Below are 17,771 nucleotides of genomic sequence, written 5' to 3' on the forward strand. Positions count from 1 at the left end.
CAGCCTTCCTGATGTTGTACACAAACTATGTAAGAGATCTCTATTTGGAGAAATGCTTGATCTACTCCAAAGATCTTTTATTGGATCATACCAAAACACTTCAAAAGTTACTGAGATTAATAGAATTGTTGCTTTAATGACATCACCTATGGTCTGTTGTTGGTGCAATGAAGCCCTGTGCTTTTTTGGGGGGTGGACACATGCCCTTTTATATTGGGTTATGTTTAAGAACATAAGAACAGCCCCATTGGATCAGGCCTAAGGCCCATTTAGTCCAGCATCCTGTTTCCCACAGTGGCCCACCAGATGCCTCTGAGAAGCCCACATGCAAGAGGTAAGGGCATGCCCACTGCCCTGTTATGAAATATGAAGCTTATAACCTACTTCCCTCATTCCACGGTACTTCTGGGACAATATGGCATAAAGTGTCTTACAGTGTAGCAAAAGCAAGCATATCCCTGCCAGCAAATTCTATGCAAACTTCAATTTGGTGCTGCTTGTTGTTTTTTGTCACTTAGATTGATGTCCTTCAAGCTGAAGTAGCAGCCCTGAAAACATTAGTGCTGTCCACTTCTCCAACCTCACCAACAAAAGAGCTGCAATCTAGTGGGAAAACTCCCTTCAAAAAAGGACATACAAGGAATAAGAGTACAAGTAGTGCAATGGGTGTCGGTAACCAGGATCTCACCATGATGCAACCAATTGTGAAAGACTGCAAAGAGGTATTTAGTTTCATTTATGTGTTAAATATGATTACTTAACAAGAATTTCTCCCCCAAACTAGTTTAATCAAGTTGGCTGACATTCATTTTTCTGGGTAAATGCCCAATGGAGTGAAGTATAGAAAGCAAATAGGCTTGACTCGTTAAAATAGATTTCAATTAGAATGTCTAAATTCAAGGGAACATTTTAGGGAAAAGCACACAGTAAAATATCTATAGATCTTTGGGGTTTAAGCTAATTGGGGCTGCTTCATGGCTGATTTCCCCTAGGCTGCATCAAATAAGCTAACTAAGAGGTTTAATACTTCCTATCATTGTGAATTTTGAAGATTAAACTCTGACCTGTGTGCTCAATATTTCTTCCCTCTGCATGCTCAAAAAAGATAACCAGGGCTATAAAACGTTATTTGCACATTTATTTAAATAGGTCCCTATAGGATGTGTGTCAAGACCTAAGTGAAAGGTTAGAAGTTGGCAAAGGCCCTAGTTGTATATAACAATGCTAGACCCAAGTATAGTGAAAAATTGGAGTTACTGTACAACTCAAGTAGCTCTTGTGTAAAGAGTTTCTTTTCAATCCAGCTTTGGCTGGATTGCACAATCCAGCCAAAGTTCATTTATTTTAATGAAAGAGTTAAGCATGTGCATATAAATGGAGATTGAAACGTTCTTCACACTGGCTAGATTGTGTCCATTTACCATAGTTACTAAAATACAGTTGTTCTATATGAAGATACATTGGGTGTTGTCTGTATTGCATGAACGTTATGAAGTATGAATGCTAGACTTTAAATGTTGTGTCTTTGTGTTAGGCTGATCTAGCTCTGTATAATGAATTCAGATCCTGGAAGGATGAACCCACAATGGACAGGACATGCCCTTTCCTGGATAAAATATATCAGGAAGATATCTTTCCATGTTTAACATTCTCAAAAAGTGAGGTAATGTTTTGAAACACTGTATAGTTGTTGTTAGAACAAATTACATAACGTCAGGGGCTTAGCAAGGTTAGAGTGAGCCTTCGGTGAAAGTGAGGATGGGCCTCTGGGCCCCCTGCCAAAGATATGCTCCCATCCAAATCTTTGCTGCAGGAAGATTGTAAGAATATGCTGAAAAACAAAGCATTATTGGCACACCCTTTCTTTCACTTCTTTGCAAATCAAATAATACACTTCCCACATATGCGAACACTTTCACTCACCCTCTTTCCTGGCTCAGAAACACTTTTTAACATGTATATCTTGGCTTGAAGTTGAGAGAAGTCCTCCAGTCATGCACAGGAGCAACTAATCAGGAGCAAGCAGTATGCCACTGAGTCAGAGGTGGGAGGGGGAAAGTGAAAGTAAACTGTTGCCCAGCTAGTGGGCCCACCTCCCTCAGGGCCCTGGGACATTTGTCTCCTCCTTGTTGAATTATAGGTATATATCCCTGCACAATGTTAAGGTTGTATTCATAAAACTTATGGATTACCCCCTTGATATAATGGACTAGGATCCAGACAATCCATTGTGCATGCATGGATGCACTTCCCCATATGTATGGTGAGGGCTGTTAGCAATAGCAATAGCACTTACATTTATATACCGCTTTATAGCCGGAGCTCTCTAAGCGGTTTACAATGATTTAGCATATTGCCCCCAACATTCTGGGTACTCATTTTACCGACCTCGGAAGGATGGAAGGCTGAGTCAACCTTGAGCCCCTGGTCAGGATCGAACTTGTAACCTTCTGGTTACAGGGCGGCAGTTTTACCACTGCGCCACGAGGGGCTCATTTTGAGCCCCTGTTGCTGCTTTCCCATGAATTGCATGATGTTCCTCAGCCTTTGGAAGAGATGGGGTTTTTTGTGAGGGTGGGGAGAATGCAAGTGGTTGCAGTTGAAAAGGGGACATAAAAATCATGTGTGCATGTAGGTCCTACACAGTACTCTGAATCCCAGCCTAAATTTTTGTGTAGATAAATTAGTAATGATAATAGTTCAAGAACAATACACTGTTTTCAAGCTGTAATATTGCTGCTGCTGCCTCTGTTGTACCAGTAGTATTGCTCCAAGGAATCCAAATATTCCATTATGTTTCATCAGTTATTGGAGTAGTAACTTACTACTAAGGATGGGCAGTACACTAACTGAATCCCTATTCTTGTCTCAATAGCCAAGCTTCAGGCACATGCACTTGAAATCAGGAGACCCTGCAAGGGAGGTGGAATCCTGATGGGCAAGAGTTGCCTGTCCTCCCTGTCCATCAGGTCTAGATTTCTGCTTGAAGACTTGCAGCAGGCATAACTGGGAGAGTTCTACCCTCTCTCACCCCAAGCAAGCTCTTAGTGCTGCATGCCAGTTCAGTGGCCTTTTCCTGTCACTAACAAATATGTTAGGATTCTCCTGAGAGTCTTATATTTTTTGTATCAATTTTCTTGCTGCAGGTGTGATTTTTCTAAAAAAAATATTTTTCAAAGTGTTCATAACCTCATGTTGCTGATCCTTACAACAGTGCTGTGATGTAGGCCAATACTGTCATCTCCATACTACAGACAGGGTGGGAGAAGGAGGTAGATTAAGGTTGAGAGAGAGCATGGTCTGACAAAAGCCTCTGTGGGTTCATAGCTGTGCACAGATTTGAACCAGTCTTCCCAGGTTCTGTTGTCTTATCTGCGCTACACAGTGTTTTTTAATTAAGTATAATGTTCTCTCTCTCATATTCATATATATATATATATATATATATATATATATATATATATATATATATATAAATTTTTAAAAATCCCTTTATAAAAACAATTTTACAACACTAAACAACATTGATCCAAACACAAACAGCAGAACCTAATACAACAAACCCCAATTCATCAATTGATCCAAACTTTAAAATTGTCTAAGGTAGGAAACCAAGCATAATTTTCCTGATTAGTGTAAAGAATAAAATCTGACCAAATTACATAAAAAGCATTATTTGTAGTCTGGTTTGAACAGGGCCGAATAATATGGGTTAGCTTTTCTGAGATTGTGATATGCCGTAAGATCTGGAAGTGATCTGTTGTCGTCATGAGAAATGGATTACTGTGCCTGCTGAGTAAGGCCGGCACTGAGCACATGCATTGCAGTGAGGGGCCCTAGAGAGGAGCTAATTAATCCATCCAGAAGGTCCCTGTGCAGGCACAGTAACCCATTTCTCATGACTGACAATGGATCACCTTGATGGTCAGTCATAAGTTACAGGTAAGCAACCTGTTTTTCTTTTATCATGTATGTATGTATTTGTTTATTTCGGCCCAAGGCCAGCATAAGTCTTTCTTTTATCAGTTATCCTTCGACATGGTTTGATTTTCCCAGTATTTGGATATACCTAACATGGCAGCAGTTAGCATATGCACATAATAATAATTATTTTTTGATGCCACATCTGTACTGATCCCAAAAATACTAACACAAGCTGGGGGCATAATCCTATTTTCTGGTTTGTAATCCTGATATTCTATGTATATGTATGTATAATTTTGTTATTGAGAGAGAGAGAGAGAGAGAGAGAGAGAGAATGTGGGCAATGTGCTCTGTTTCTACCCATAAGAAGGCTGAGCTGTGGTCAAAACTACTTTTCACTTCTTTGTTGTCCATTTTCAGTTGGCATCTGCTGTCCTGGAGTCTGTGGAAAACAATACATTAAGCATTGAACCCGTTGGTCTGCAGCCTGTTCGATTTGTAAAAGCATCTGCAGTTGAATGTGGAGGACCAAAGTATGTTTGAACTGCAGGAATCCCATAATATAAGAAACATAGAACTCTTTCTCAACATATGGGGTTAATTACTGGTCTTCTTCAAAATGGCTGGCGTAGATTTGCATTTGCTTGGAAATCCCTTAGGAATGCTGCACAGGGAGGCCATTGAGAGCCTCATTCCCTTCCCATGGCAGAGCCATGTAGCCACAGTTGACTTGTAGCAAAGGCAGGGACAGCCACTGTACATAGCATGACAGCAGTAGTACATAGGTTGGGTTGGATGCAAACTTGTACATTTCCCTGAGTTCCTTGGAGAAAAGGCAGAATATAAATGGAAGTAATAATTACCTATTTTAAAATAGTCCCAATTGGTTTGTGCTATCTAGTTTCATATTCTAGTTTAGGCAAGAATTTGCTGGATGGCATTAACTTGGGTAAAGTGCAATTCCTTAATCGGAACTACTTATCTGCCTGGGACTGCCAAAACTGTTGCCAAGCATTTGGCAAGCCACAATAGTTGGCTGGTGGACTCTGCTTGATTTGATGGGTCAACAACCTCTAGAGTGGCAGGACATTGGACCACCAGTAGTGAGGCATAGCAGACATTCTCCTGTCTTTCTGTCTTTTCCCCTGCCCTCCCTGCTGCACATAATCACGTTACCATTTTTGGAGGCACACAAGAATGAAATCTTCCTTCCACCCCAATTACACCCTTTATTCTTCTGTCAACAATACCACAAAGCATTTACATTCCTAACCAAACCTCCCCATGTGTAGGTGTTTGCTTTGGATTCTCTTCCAAGAAGCATTTTCCAGCACAGGGTAGCTAAGATGAGAGTAGTGTAGGGTCGTTACCTTGATCTGGAAGGTGAAGGATCATTAGTCTCCATAATTTTAAATCATGCATGTCTGGGCCACTTCTGTTTTTAAAAGAGATTTTCTTTCTAGATCTTCAAAGCTATTTAAAACATTAAAAAAAATAGGCAGCAGTCCTTTTTTTGGTGGCAATGTACAATGGTAATATGGTAAAAGTTTTGTCTGTGATTCCTACAGTTTTACAAAGGGTTGTACAAACTGAGTATAATATTGATTTTCTTTAGAGTTTGAGGTAGGTAGGTAGAGAGGTGTGTGTGTGTGTATCTATATCTATATATACATCCTTCACAACATCTAAAAGCAGTCATTTCAACTGCTCTTAAATCATGGTCATGACTTGGATCCCTGGATGTGGGCAGTTCTTATCCTCCTTGTCCAAGGATACTTTTAACCCATCTGAAATACATTAAATGAAAGAGATACATGACAGAGAGATCACTTACAGTGGAGGTGCTCCCTTAAGGGCTTTAAAGAAATTTTTTAGAAGCAATAAACAGCATGGTCAGTGTAAACCACAGTAGCTTGTAATTTAGAAAAGTGTCTGCAAAGAGTGCTACAAAATCAGATAGTACACTCTTTGGTTAATTATAAATAGGGTCTGTTCACATGATTAAATTGATCTCTGGTAACCATTTAAATCCTAGATTCCTGTGACATGTGCACTCCTGATTGTGCAAACCTGGAGGAAACTGGTGATGTCAGGTTGGCATGGTGTCTACATGGGATCAACAGCCAGAGTTTGCACGTAAGACTGGTGTCATGCCAACCTGGCATCGCTGATTTTTCTCTACTATGTATGACTGGAAGTCGAAGGTACACACACTGTGGAAATCTAGGAATTAATACATTCCAGAGATTATTTTAATTATGTGAATTGGCCCATAATGTATATCTTAATTTTTATGTGGGTTAAATTAATAAAAACTATTCTAAAAACTCTTCTGTTAATGCAGGAAATGTGCTCTCAGTGGACAAAGTAAAACATGCAAGCATAGAATCAAGTTGGGGGATTCAAGCAACTATTACTACATTTCTCCTTTTTGTAGGTACAGGGTAAGTATCGGCTTCCCAGTGCTCTGATCCTGAGCTCACAATTCATATTGTGTGATATGTATAATTCAGCATATTGAATTAAAGCTTGTATGTTCTTTGTGTTTGTATCTAGATCACATCTGTATGTAACTTCTTTACATACATCCGGTATATTCAGCAGGGGCTTGTAAAGCAGCAAGATGGTAAGTGAAGGTTTGTTCCAGTAAACATGTAAATAACTTTAAAAAGTAGTGCTGGTAAGTTTTATTGCTGAAAGAATCTCTGTCAATAGGTCTGAGATTTTCATGGCCTCCCGGACTGCCCATTTTATTTTTATTGGCAATAAATTTTGGAACTGTAGCTCCATGACATTTGACTTGAGAACTTGGGGTGGCAACTGTGTAGTGCTGTAATATCGGCCTCTGAGACAATCTCTTATGTTACCTATTTTGCTTCAGGTATGTGGAGAAGCGGTATAAAGCTGGCAAGAAGAATTAGTCTTGGTTAGCAATAGTCACCTTAGGGTTTTGGATTTCTGTAAACAGAGATTAATACAATTGCAAGCCAACTCTTGAGAAGTACCCTGTACAACCTCTGCAGTTCATTTTTAAGTTCTTGGTCTCCAAAGAACTGTGAGCAGAAGGAGAGAATGTATTAGTGCTGTTTCATGAGCTCTTGGGCAAGGACCAGTGCATGAAGTGCCAAAGCTTGGTGAATAAGGAAGATACAGTTTAGTCCTAGACAAACTAAATAATGTAAGAGTGGTGTCGTGTCTTCAGTCTGCTGCCAGAACTAACTAAACATGCAGTTGATTGATGAGTTTCCATTCATAATACATTTCAGAAGCGAATGCACAATTCCTAGATTGGGTTAATTTTTGTTACTTGAGTATAAATATCAAGGATCTGTGTTTTGTTGTCTTGGAATGAAATAAGGAAAAAAAATGTACTGAAAAACTGTTCTGGTTTGGGATCACACACTTTGCTTTTACTAATTTCTTTTTAAACTGAAAAGTTGAAAGAGAATTAAAAATGGAGGGATATCTCGCCCCATATGCCTCCAAACCAGAAATGTGACTATTGGCAATTACAGCTTTTTTTGAGAGAGACAACTTTAAATAGTGCAAAAATTGCAGACACAGTAATGAATAGGTAAAATAAATATTATTTATCATTCTTAATATGATCCAAATAGCTGTAGCTGAGTCAAGTGAGAGAGATGTCGGAATCTCCTCCCTCAGCAACGAACAACAGCAAAGCCCTTTTTGATACTGTTCATTGCTTTATTTTTAATAAATGGAATTACGTCTGAAAACTCAAAGCTATCTTTTTTGAAAAGCTGTGGTTTCAGACTCATAATGTATCTTTGACTTGACTCTTATAAAGTAAATTAACAGTGCTTTCTGGAATGCCTGTATCTAGCTGACATTGTGTTAAATGTTTGGGGAGGGAGCATGGTGGAAATGAATATTTTTCTTTTCTTTTACCTTGCTAGTAAGGAATGTTGTTTTTAAATAACACAATTCTAGGAGTTTTTAATAAAACAGATTTTGTTTCAAAACCCTTTTTTCTCTTTTGCAGTGGATCAGATGTTCTGGGAGGTTATGCAACTAAGGAAAGAGATGTCATTAGCAAAACTTGGATACTACAAGGAAGAGCTGTAACTTCTATACTTGAGTGCTCGCATGAACTTCCATAAGTGTACATATCTTCAGAATGGTTGAAAATGCTTGTCACTTGATATTTATTTCAAAGAGGGTCCAAGGTTTCTCCTTTTGTGCAAATTGCACTATGTACTCTTGTAGTTCAATGAAATGACCTTATGTATGGGTGAACAGCAGCATAGCTCCGTTTAAAACAAAGGCAAGAAGATTTTTACGTGTATTAGTGGTTTGTAATTTACAGTTGAGAAATGCAGTTTAAATAAATGCTATTCCAGATTTGTGTTCATTTTTGTTCTCTGGCGAGTAGGGTTTCAGTTCAATAAAAATTAGCTCAAATCTGAATCCTGTGATATCTGAAATTTTAACAAAAACATTATATGGTGGTGTGTGCATTCTGTGGAAAATTTCTTTTCATTACTTCATTCTATTCATTACTATCAGTGATGCAGTGCTTGAAGCTTAAGCAAATGACAGCTAGGGCTTCTTCTTCTTTTTTTAATATTCTGCACTAAATTCTCCAAACTAGTTTATGTGGGGGATTCAGCTTTTGTGATAGTATAGGCATAGCTATATAAGTATCTAACATCTGATCACTGATGAGCCATACATTCTTTATCGAAGTGACACATGCTGAGAAGCAGATATTAAGTTTTCACATTTTTGTCTTGACAGTAGTTCACCTTCTATATCTACCTTAAAATCTTTTTCTCCCATTCTGTTTGTATATTTTTCCTTTTTCTCCATATGAACTACCAAAGAGTGGTGCTCTGCACACCCATTTTATTTTCTTCCATGGCTTAAATAAAAACTCATGCATACAATGCAAGTTCTGCAAAGATTGGACGTAGTCTCTGCCAACCATTCAACATTTTAAAGGGAATATGGTTCTCTGGCAAATAAGCTGGAGAATAACTTTCACTTCTCAAATTTTCTCTTCATAGGCTGTTAGCTGTTAGCCAAGATGCAGCCATTGAACACATTTAAGAGAATACTAGGAGCCAGGTGTTGTCATAGCCATTCTGCTAGTGGCCAGATGATGCTTTTTGTTCAGTCTTGATTGCATGATGATCATGACAGATAGGCAGTATTATGGTAGCTTCAGATGGTCTAATTTATGCTCACATAGGGAGCTGCCTTATACAGAGTCAGACCATTGGTCCATCTAGCTCAGTATTGTCTAAACAGATTGGCAGTGGTTTCTCCAATGTTGCAGGCAGGAGTCTCTCTCAGGAGATGACCTGGAGGGAACTTGGAATCTTCTGCCTACAGATGCTTTTCCCAGAGCGGCCCCATCCCATAAGGGGACTATCTTCTAGTGGTCATACATGTAGTGTCTCATTCTAATGCAAACCAGGGCATACCCCACTTAGCAAAAGGGGGATCCCTTGCAGATTTTGCGGCCCTTGGGCTGGGAGCTGCCCCTACTCGGAGGCTGGCTGGTGTCAACCACTCAGTGTTATCCAGCCTGGGTGGGGTGGGGGCTGGTTGGCTTCCCCTTAGTGGGGTAAAGCCTCGCGGTTGTGGTGACATCCAGACTTGGTGCTGGGCTGAATCGACACTCAGTCCTTCACCCTGATGTGGGCAGTCCTTCTTACGAGGCTGACCCACAGAGGGGGTACCCGCATCTAATTGTAAGTACCTCATTGCAGGTTATTGTAATTGGTTATCCAATCATACATGTCTTGTCATTATCAGTCCTGAGTATGCAAACTAAGGTCACGGAACAATGAACTGCTGCAGTAAAATGTGTGATACAGCACTGGTTTGTGTTCACTGCTCCTTAATCAACAGGAATGGCTACATGGTGGCAGCTTTAAAAAGTGACTGCATGAAAGCTGTTCTGCACAGGAAGATCTGGGTTTTGTGTTTTGTTTTGCTTCCAACGATCACTTCCAACCCCATATACACGCCTACAAAACATGTTTGCCAATGGAAATCAGAGTCTCTTGGTGGGAAAGCAACTCTGTACTTGATGCCCTCTGTGTGTGGGGCAGCTTCTTTGGCTCTGTATAGGATATTTTATCTATCCCACAACTGGCATCTGCTGTTGAGAGTGCCTCCATAGTGTTCTCCTGGCTCACAAGGATTTGCTAGAAGCATTTCCCGGGAAGGTGGTGTTATGACCTGCCTTGACAAGATAAATGGAAAATGTGTTTTAATAATTTTGCTTTTTTTGTTCACTGGGGTTACCTTTTCTGTATTAATATGTTATGAATAGTTGAGGATAGGGCAGAACAGTCTAAATAAATACGTCTTGAGCTATGAGGACAATAAATGTTGGGAGGATTTAACCTCTGTTGAATGTAACATTTACAATTTTAAGCAATGTTGAAGCAACAGTCAGCTCTCGGTGTTCTACTCCAGCAGCAAAACTATTTTAGGGGAGAAGCTGTGACAGCACATTTTTCTCAGCTCCACATTGATGCCATATTCAGAATGAAACGAGAAATTCAGACATGATTGGTGGTTAATAACCTTTTCTTTTACCTACCTTATACTTAAGAGGCAGAATGTGTGCTCTAAAAGCTATGCACTGCCAAGAGTTTTCTGTACACTTGATTATAGCCATGGCTGTGCCACAGGTGGGTCTTTGTGCCACAGTCCTCCAAACCCCCAGCATAATATATGCTTTGCATAGCTGGGCTTCTCTTGTGTCTCCTCGCCTCACCCAAGAGCTGGAAACTGTGTGCTTAGGTTGTAGGTAGGGCAGGAGCATGATGCTTCCAAGACCTTTTTTCATTGTTTTTTAAGCCAAATAAAAGTCTCCTAAAATGTCAGATCTTGGAGAGAGATGGGGAGAGCATAGTCTCTCTAGTTTTGCGACTTTAAAAATTGCTAGATGAGTGTGTGTGCTATGTGGGAGTGCACTGCCTTCCTAAAAAGTTTTTAAAATATGGACATCATTGTGAGATAATGGCAGGTTAGTAGGGAAGCTGTGATCCCTGACTAATTAACATTCCAAAAAGATCCAATAAGTTTCCGCAACTTCTTTTGCCTTCTACTTCCTTGTAGTAAAACTGAATAGCGGTGGCTGTGCCATCCAGGGCAATGTTGCACTTTCCTTAGTACATCATGTTGCACTTTGAGTCCTTGGGAAATGCAACAGAAGCTCAGCTTTGAAGAAAAATGGGAGGGCTCTGCATGACCAGTGAACGACAGGAAAGAAACCTTTGAAGGAAACATGGCAATGCCTCTCCTGAGTTTCAGTCAAAGTTTCTTCTCACGAGCCGTGTGAAAGGATGTCTGGGGGGAGAGTGGATTTTCAGCCTTCTTTGGACTGAAACTCAGGAGAGGCATTGTCATGGAGAGTGGCGGCTCTCCTGTGGGCTGCCTGTGGCTCGCCCGGCAGCTCCGGGGGTCTGGTGCAGGGAAGCGGAGCCCCCAGAGCCCCAACAATGCACCGTGTGAGTGTGCAGTGCATTATCCCCCCCACCCGTGAGTGTGCCAGCTATGGCTGCAAGCAGCTGCGATTGACACATGATCGATACACCTGGGTTTTGGGCACACTCGCACCCAAAACCCAGGTTAAGCAGTGGGTTACTTTAGAGGGCATGCTGCCGCTGGGAGCTGCATGGCTCCCAGCAGTTCTCATGCACAGCGGAAACTGTGCTGAGCTTCCATAGCTTGGTTTTCCGCTGCTCATGAAAATAGCTTCTGTGCAGAGGCGTATCTAGGGGAAATAGCGCCTAGGGCAAGCATTGAAATTGCATCCCCTGTCCAAACATCTGACACCCATCTTTAGATAACTTTACCATAATATCAGCTGAAAAATACAAGTCTGAAGGTCACATACAAGTCACATATCTGAATATGTGTACAGTGACTTACATTGACTTAAAACAAACAAACCTGTAACCCCTTTGGGGGGGCTTCCTAAAGGCTGTGGGGGGGGTGTCTGCAAAGGTTTCCCCTCCCCCCTGCTGGCCTCTAGGGCCTCACAGGGACCATTTGAGCATGTGCGGTGGCCATTTTAATTTTTTTTTCTTAAAAAAATGGCAGCTGAAAACAAAATGGCCACAACGCATGCTCAAATGGCCTCTGTGAGGCCTGGTATGGCCTAGGGCCTCACAGAGCCCATTTGAGCATGTGCGGTGGCAATTTTCTTTTCGGCAGGCTTTTTAATTTTAAGAAATGGCGCCCCCCCCCATTCACGTGCCCTGCCTGCCCCATCCTAGATATGCCCTGCTTCTGTGTCTGTTAGTAGGGGCTCAAAGAGCAAGGACGTGCACTGATTCCCCACCTCAACGCACACCATTAGAATGTGTGTTTGAAAATATAGCCAACCCTGAAACACACACACACACACACAGAGGGGCGGGGAGAGAGCGCACAGGCTTCTACAAGGCCTCTTAAGGCCATTAAGTCAAATGCAGCCCATCAGATAAGTACTAGGGTTTGCCAGCTACTTGACAGCCCACGACTTTTGGCAGTCCTATATACACAGCAAGAACAAGATCAACCTCCTGACAGGCTATAATATGCAGCTGGTGTGGGCTGCATTTGGCTTAGTACTTCAGAAGTTGTATAGGCCTCCTGTAGCATATTAAATTGTAGCATATTAAACTCCTTCCCTTGTAAAAACACTCCCTTCCATCCCCAAAGGCTTACTTGGTAAAAATGCTTGTTCTGCTCCTAATGAAATATTCTGATGGCTTGTGAAGAACTCTGGCTGCTTTCTGCAGTACTTGCAGGAGCTCAATTTATTATAAATAAACATTATGTATTTATTATAAAAATTGCTCCCTTCCAAGCAAAATACAGAACTTGTCTTGGGCATTTCTATACTGAGATGAAATGGTGCCACTTTCCGCCACTCTCCAGCTTATGTGGTGAAGTATGCTTTCCTCTCCTGGTCTGTTTGTCTTCTGCCTGGTACACCAATTTCTCAATAACATTCTTTTTGATGGAGATGGAGTTCCAGTGCATCGACCTTTTGCACCAACTATCCTAATGACCACTAGGGGCATTGGAAGCAGAGGTAGCTAGTGAGTGTCTCCTTACCTGTCCCTGCTTTCTTCTACTCTCTTTAACCCCTGCTTTGACTCCTCAGGTACTTCCTGTAGTGAGTCAGAACTCTTCCTTTCCTCCTAGAGAGAAGATGGAAACCTCTCCCTCCCTCTTCATTATGTAGCTGATAGGATAGGCCTTCCCTATCTCAAATTTACTTCACCAATAAATCAATTTAGTTTAGACTCTACAGCGATCTCCATGAGTTTTACTCAAAATAGCTGCAACAACTAAACTCTGCACTCTGTTACTGGAGTGGTAGCTTCTTTGGTGCTCTGCTAAATGATGACAAAACGCAACACCTTTGTAGAGGTAGGCTATGGTCATGCTCCTGTAATGGTGGATGACTACCTCTCTTTCTTATCACTTTCAGAAGGCATTCTGCCATGACATTTCCTCCTTTTCCTCTTTCCTGGGCTTTCCCAGACAACTGTTCAGGTGTGCTTTGTGCTAAGCTGGTTCTCGTTCTGAGTTCCCGTCTGTATGGCAATATTAAAAAAAAAACACTCTTCAGTTTAGGGCATTTCATAATTCCCACCATGAAGGTGAATCAAGAAACAATTACGAACTTAAAAGGTGAAACTATCTAGCAACAAAACAGTAATTAAACCCTCTTTCTGCTATCCTCCCATTGTCCATTTTAACAGAGCAGTATGTTGCTTTGTAAAATGCCTATGAGATCAGCATATCAACACTGATTGGCACTTAGCGTAGCAGCTGCCTTTTTAATCCATTGGTGTGTGTTTTAAATTGCATCTTCCATATACATAGCATTTACCCAGTTACATATAAACACAGAAAGGTGAAGGACGATAACGAGATAAGTAACCTTTGTTGCTTTCTTAATTGCACGTATGTTGCATACACCGAGTTCGAGGGTAAAGGTCCTTAAAACAAGGAAGAGAGCATTTTCCACTGTGTACTGCAGCTGTAGTAAGAGCGGGGATATGCTGTGTCATTTTCTCCTAATGATGTGGTAGGATTTTTCCCCCAGGTAGAAGCTTTTCAAATAAGCTACTGGCCCTAGATCTCAAGTGCTGAGTTCTCTGTCGCATATAGCTGGTGTTTCACTGGAATGATGAGACAATGGAATTTTGGACATATTTGCAGCCATCTGAAAAAGCATGAACTAAGACTAAACTCTCCCAAGTTTCTGTGAGAGCTGATTTCCCCTGCTTCTTATCCATGGATGTGGTGGATGAAAATGAAGCCCTACAACAGTTCTTTGAAGGTAAGAATGTGGTGGTGAAAGAAAGAATGTGGTGGTTTCATTTTGTATATGTCCCAGTGACTCTCATTGCCCCTTACTCTCAAGCACCCAAAGTTGAATTCAAATGGAATCAAAACTCAACTGTCTTGGTCTTGAAATGGCTGCAAATGTGTGGTAGAGCCACTTGTGTGAATGGGAGGAAAAATAGGAGATAAAGTGCACTCCTTAGAAAACTCTCTCTCTCTCTCTCTCTCTCTCTCTCTCTCACACACACACACACACACACACACACACACACACACACACATGGTTGTAGCTTCACATGAAGAATTGGCCCAAGATTGCCAATTTGAGAGAATCAACACTTCATGAAAGGTTTTCTTCTAAAAAATTGTTCGGTTGCATATAAAAACATTTAAATGAACAACTGGGTGGCATCCATGCTAGCACTCCACCTGCACAAAGCTCTTTCCTATATCAACCTGTTTACTTTTAATTTCTGCCTCCCGCTGCAACCACCTTTGCTGCATCTCGCATTGTTGCTGAGGGTCCCTTAGCTGCCAAGATTTCCCCCCAGTGACTCTGGAGGCTGTAGTGATGAGGGTGGGGAAAAGGGCTTCCACTCCTGCAGCAGCATGAGTGCCACTTCAGATCTAGCCCTTAAATTCTCAATGAATGTTTTGTTACTTCCATTCAGCAAAACAGCTTTCTGAAATCTAATAATATAGAATGAAATTGATGTATTAGTCAGATCCCACATTTTAACTTGACATGCCACAAATAGATAGGGGACAATTTTAATGTGTTTCTGCTACCTGGCAGCTAATATTTTGCTGCTGCGATTAAAATTGTCCCCTAAAAAAATGTTTTAAATTGTTAATTGTTATATTGTTTTTTAATTTGTTTTAGCTTTTTCCTGTTTTAGTGGTGTGTTTTAATCGTAAACTGCCCTGAGCCATTTTGGAAGGGTGGTATAAAATTAAATTAATAAAATAAAATAAATATGAAATTTTGTTCATTGTTTAACTTGGAGAGAGAAAGAGAGAGAGAGAGAATATTCTTGTATATAATGGAAGTCCAATATTTACATGTATACATTCATCTAAGAAATTGTTGCAAAACAAGTACTATAACAGGAGATGCCCATCAAGCAGTTTTATGATCAGTTCTTTGAGGATCGCAGGAAGTGCATTTCATATTCTATCAAGCACAGTTTTCCCCCCACTGGAATTTACACAATCTGCAGGGTGTCAGCGCTCAAATGACAGATCAGGTGCTATTCATGCATGTCTGGGCTGGTTCTGGATTTGGACTGTACAGGTGGTGTTCTAAGGAAACTGGCTCATTTTAATCATTGGAATGAAGTTAATGCAAACTCTGTTGCTGAAAAATACCCAGCTTAGCATGGATCTATATGGGCTACTATTTTGAGAAAATGGGACTGTTTCCACAACCGTTCATTTCAAGGTAGGCGGCAGTAAACCCAGCTATTTAAGCTCATTTGGAGCCACGGGAATTCCACCAACCCAGCCTTCCCAAATCTCTGTAACCTAGATACTCTACTCTGTTCTAAACCAAGGTAGGACAACAGCAGAGCCTTCTTACTAGGGGTCCACATGAATCAGATTCTGCAATTCGATTTGAGCTTGAATTGGATCACAGAATCATCAAAATGATTTGTCGAAAACAGCTGGTTTGGCTGATTCAAGCTTGAATTGAATATCCAGTAGACCAGTCCTCCAAGGTGGAGTGGAGGACTGGTCTACCAGCCAACCCTAATTGGTAGACCAGTTATCCCCGGAAAAAAGCAGTATTTTCAGGCCCATTTTCCCAACCAAATGGACCTCTAAATGGTGCTTGAATCACCCAAATCGATTTGGGTCAAATCAGGGGTGATTCTCTTTGACCCTGAATGGGGCCCTCTGTTTTCAGGGTTGCTTGCTTGCTTGCATGCTCTATCTATCTATCTATCTATCTATCTATCTATCTATCTATCTATTTACATTCAATAAATAAATGTATTATTTACATTTATTTATTACTTACATTACAATATATATTTATATCTATATATTAATACATACATACCCCACCCCTCCAGTACACTACTGCTTGGGGTGGCTCCCAACAATAAAATAGACACAATGTATCTATTTTACATAGCTATTCCATTTGTGAATGTGCCACAGGGCTGTCCTCAAGAGCCCAGGCAGGGTGCAGGGCCTGAGGCAAATTGGACAGTACAGTGCCCCCTTCCAGTTAATTTTAATGGGGTTAAAAGAGCAGGGCCCAGGGTGCTCTGCACAGAACACTCTATGCTCCTGTTGCTTGGAACATCTTCATCAGGGCAGGTCCCACCTCCTGCCACTTCATGGCCAATCAGAGGGCAGCCGACAATGTACTGAGAGTTGCCAGTCTACTGACAGCATGATGCACGATGCATCTACTGACATTTCTGATACTTGGTGGGCTCAGTTCTTGATTTCTGCTCTGCAGATGGCTGCTGCCTCAGTTGTTGTCTGCGTGCAGGATTTGTCAACCCAAACAGAGGTTCTAGTCATCTGGGAGTCATGAGGTACAACAATTATTTATATACCGCTTTTCAATAAAAGTTTCCAAAGCAGTTTACATAGAGAAATAATAAGTAAATAAATAAGACCGATCCCTGTCCTCAAAGGACTCACAGTCTAAAAAGAAGCAGACAGACACCAGCAACAGTCACTGGGAGTACTGTGCTGGGGGTAGATAAGGCCACTCACTCTCCCCCTGCTAAATAAAGAGAATCACCATGTTAAAGTGGTGTCTCTTTGCCCAGTTAGCAGAGTGCTCCTTCCCTTCTACCTTCCCCAAATGGCCATGTGAACGTTTCCCTGCATATTAATAGAGAATTAAATCCAGTCTGTAGCCCTTTCATCTCAAAAAGCTTGGGATGGTTAACACCCATGGTAAAAGCATAAAGCCCTTATAAAACCTGTCACTAGCTGCCAAATAAAAATTAAATCTTTATATTTCTTGTATAGAGCATTGGCCACTTCTGAGGTTAGAATCACTGTTCCCTCTAACAGGGATTCCCAGGTGTCATTCACTACAACTCCCAGCATCCCCAGCTGCAGTGGCCTTTGGCTGGGGATTATGGGAGTTGTTGTCAACAATGTCTGTGAATCTTTGTTAGAGGGAACGCTGGTTAGAATACCTTTCTGCACACCTTTGCCAACATTATTATTTTATTATTTATTCAGTTTCTATACTTCCCTTCCAAAAATGGCTCAGGGCAGTTTACACAGAGAAATAATACATAAATAGGATGGATCCCTGTCCCCAAAGGGCTCACAATCTAAAAAGAAACACAAGATAGACACCAGCAACAGTCACTGGAGCTACTGTGCTGGGGGTTGGACAGGGCCAGTTACTCTCCCCTGCTAAATAAAGAGAATCACCACTTTTAAAAGGTGCCTCTTTGCTCAGTTAGCAGGGGATTAGAGGATTATCTTCTTTGGAGGCCTTCAAGACACCACCTTTTAGCCTGGCTTTTAATTATATCTAC

The 17,771-nt window shown here is 41.1% G+C and overlaps 2 protein-coding genes across 3 annotated transcripts in view; both read left to right on the forward strand.

The window, feature by feature from the left end:
* The window catches only part of RAB3IP (RAB3A interacting protein), a 46,177-nt gene extending 37,825 nt beyond the window's left edge, over positions 1-8,352 (forward strand). The window contains exons 6-11 of one of the 2 annotated variants that reach the window (XM_053256587.1): positions 519-722; positions 1,535-1,663; positions 4,345-4,457; positions 6,269-6,368; positions 6,481-6,550; positions 7,928-8,286. In XM_053256587.1, the coding sequence (XP_053112562.1) occupies positions 519-722; positions 1,535-1,663; positions 4,345-4,457; positions 6,269-6,368; positions 6,481-6,550; positions 7,928-8,010 (699 nt within the window). In that variant the 3' untranslated portion in view covers positions 8,011-8,286. Of the gene's footprint in view, positions 1-518; positions 723-1,534; positions 1,664-4,344; positions 4,458-6,268; positions 6,369-6,480; positions 6,551-7,927 lie in introns of both variants that reach the window. The other variant, XM_053256585.1, reaches the window with a different exon arrangement.
* Positions 8,353-14,202: 5,850 nt separating this feature from the next.
* MYRFL (myelin regulatory factor like) overlaps positions 14,203-17,771 on the forward strand; it is a 79,481-nt gene continuing 75,912 nt past the window's right edge. The window contains exon 1 of the mRNA XM_053256231.1: positions 14,203-14,248. Coding sequence (XP_053112206.1) covers positions 14,203-14,248 — 46 coding nt within the window. The remainder of the gene's footprint in view (positions 14,249-17,771) is intronic.

The sequence above is a fragment of the Hemicordylus capensis genome, chromosome 5, assembly GCF_027244095.1.
Source record: "Hemicordylus capensis ecotype Gifberg chromosome 5, rHemCap1.1.pri, whole genome shotgun sequence".
Taxonomy (NCBI): domain Eukaryota; kingdom Metazoa; phylum Chordata; class Lepidosauria; order Squamata; family Cordylidae; genus Hemicordylus; species Hemicordylus capensis.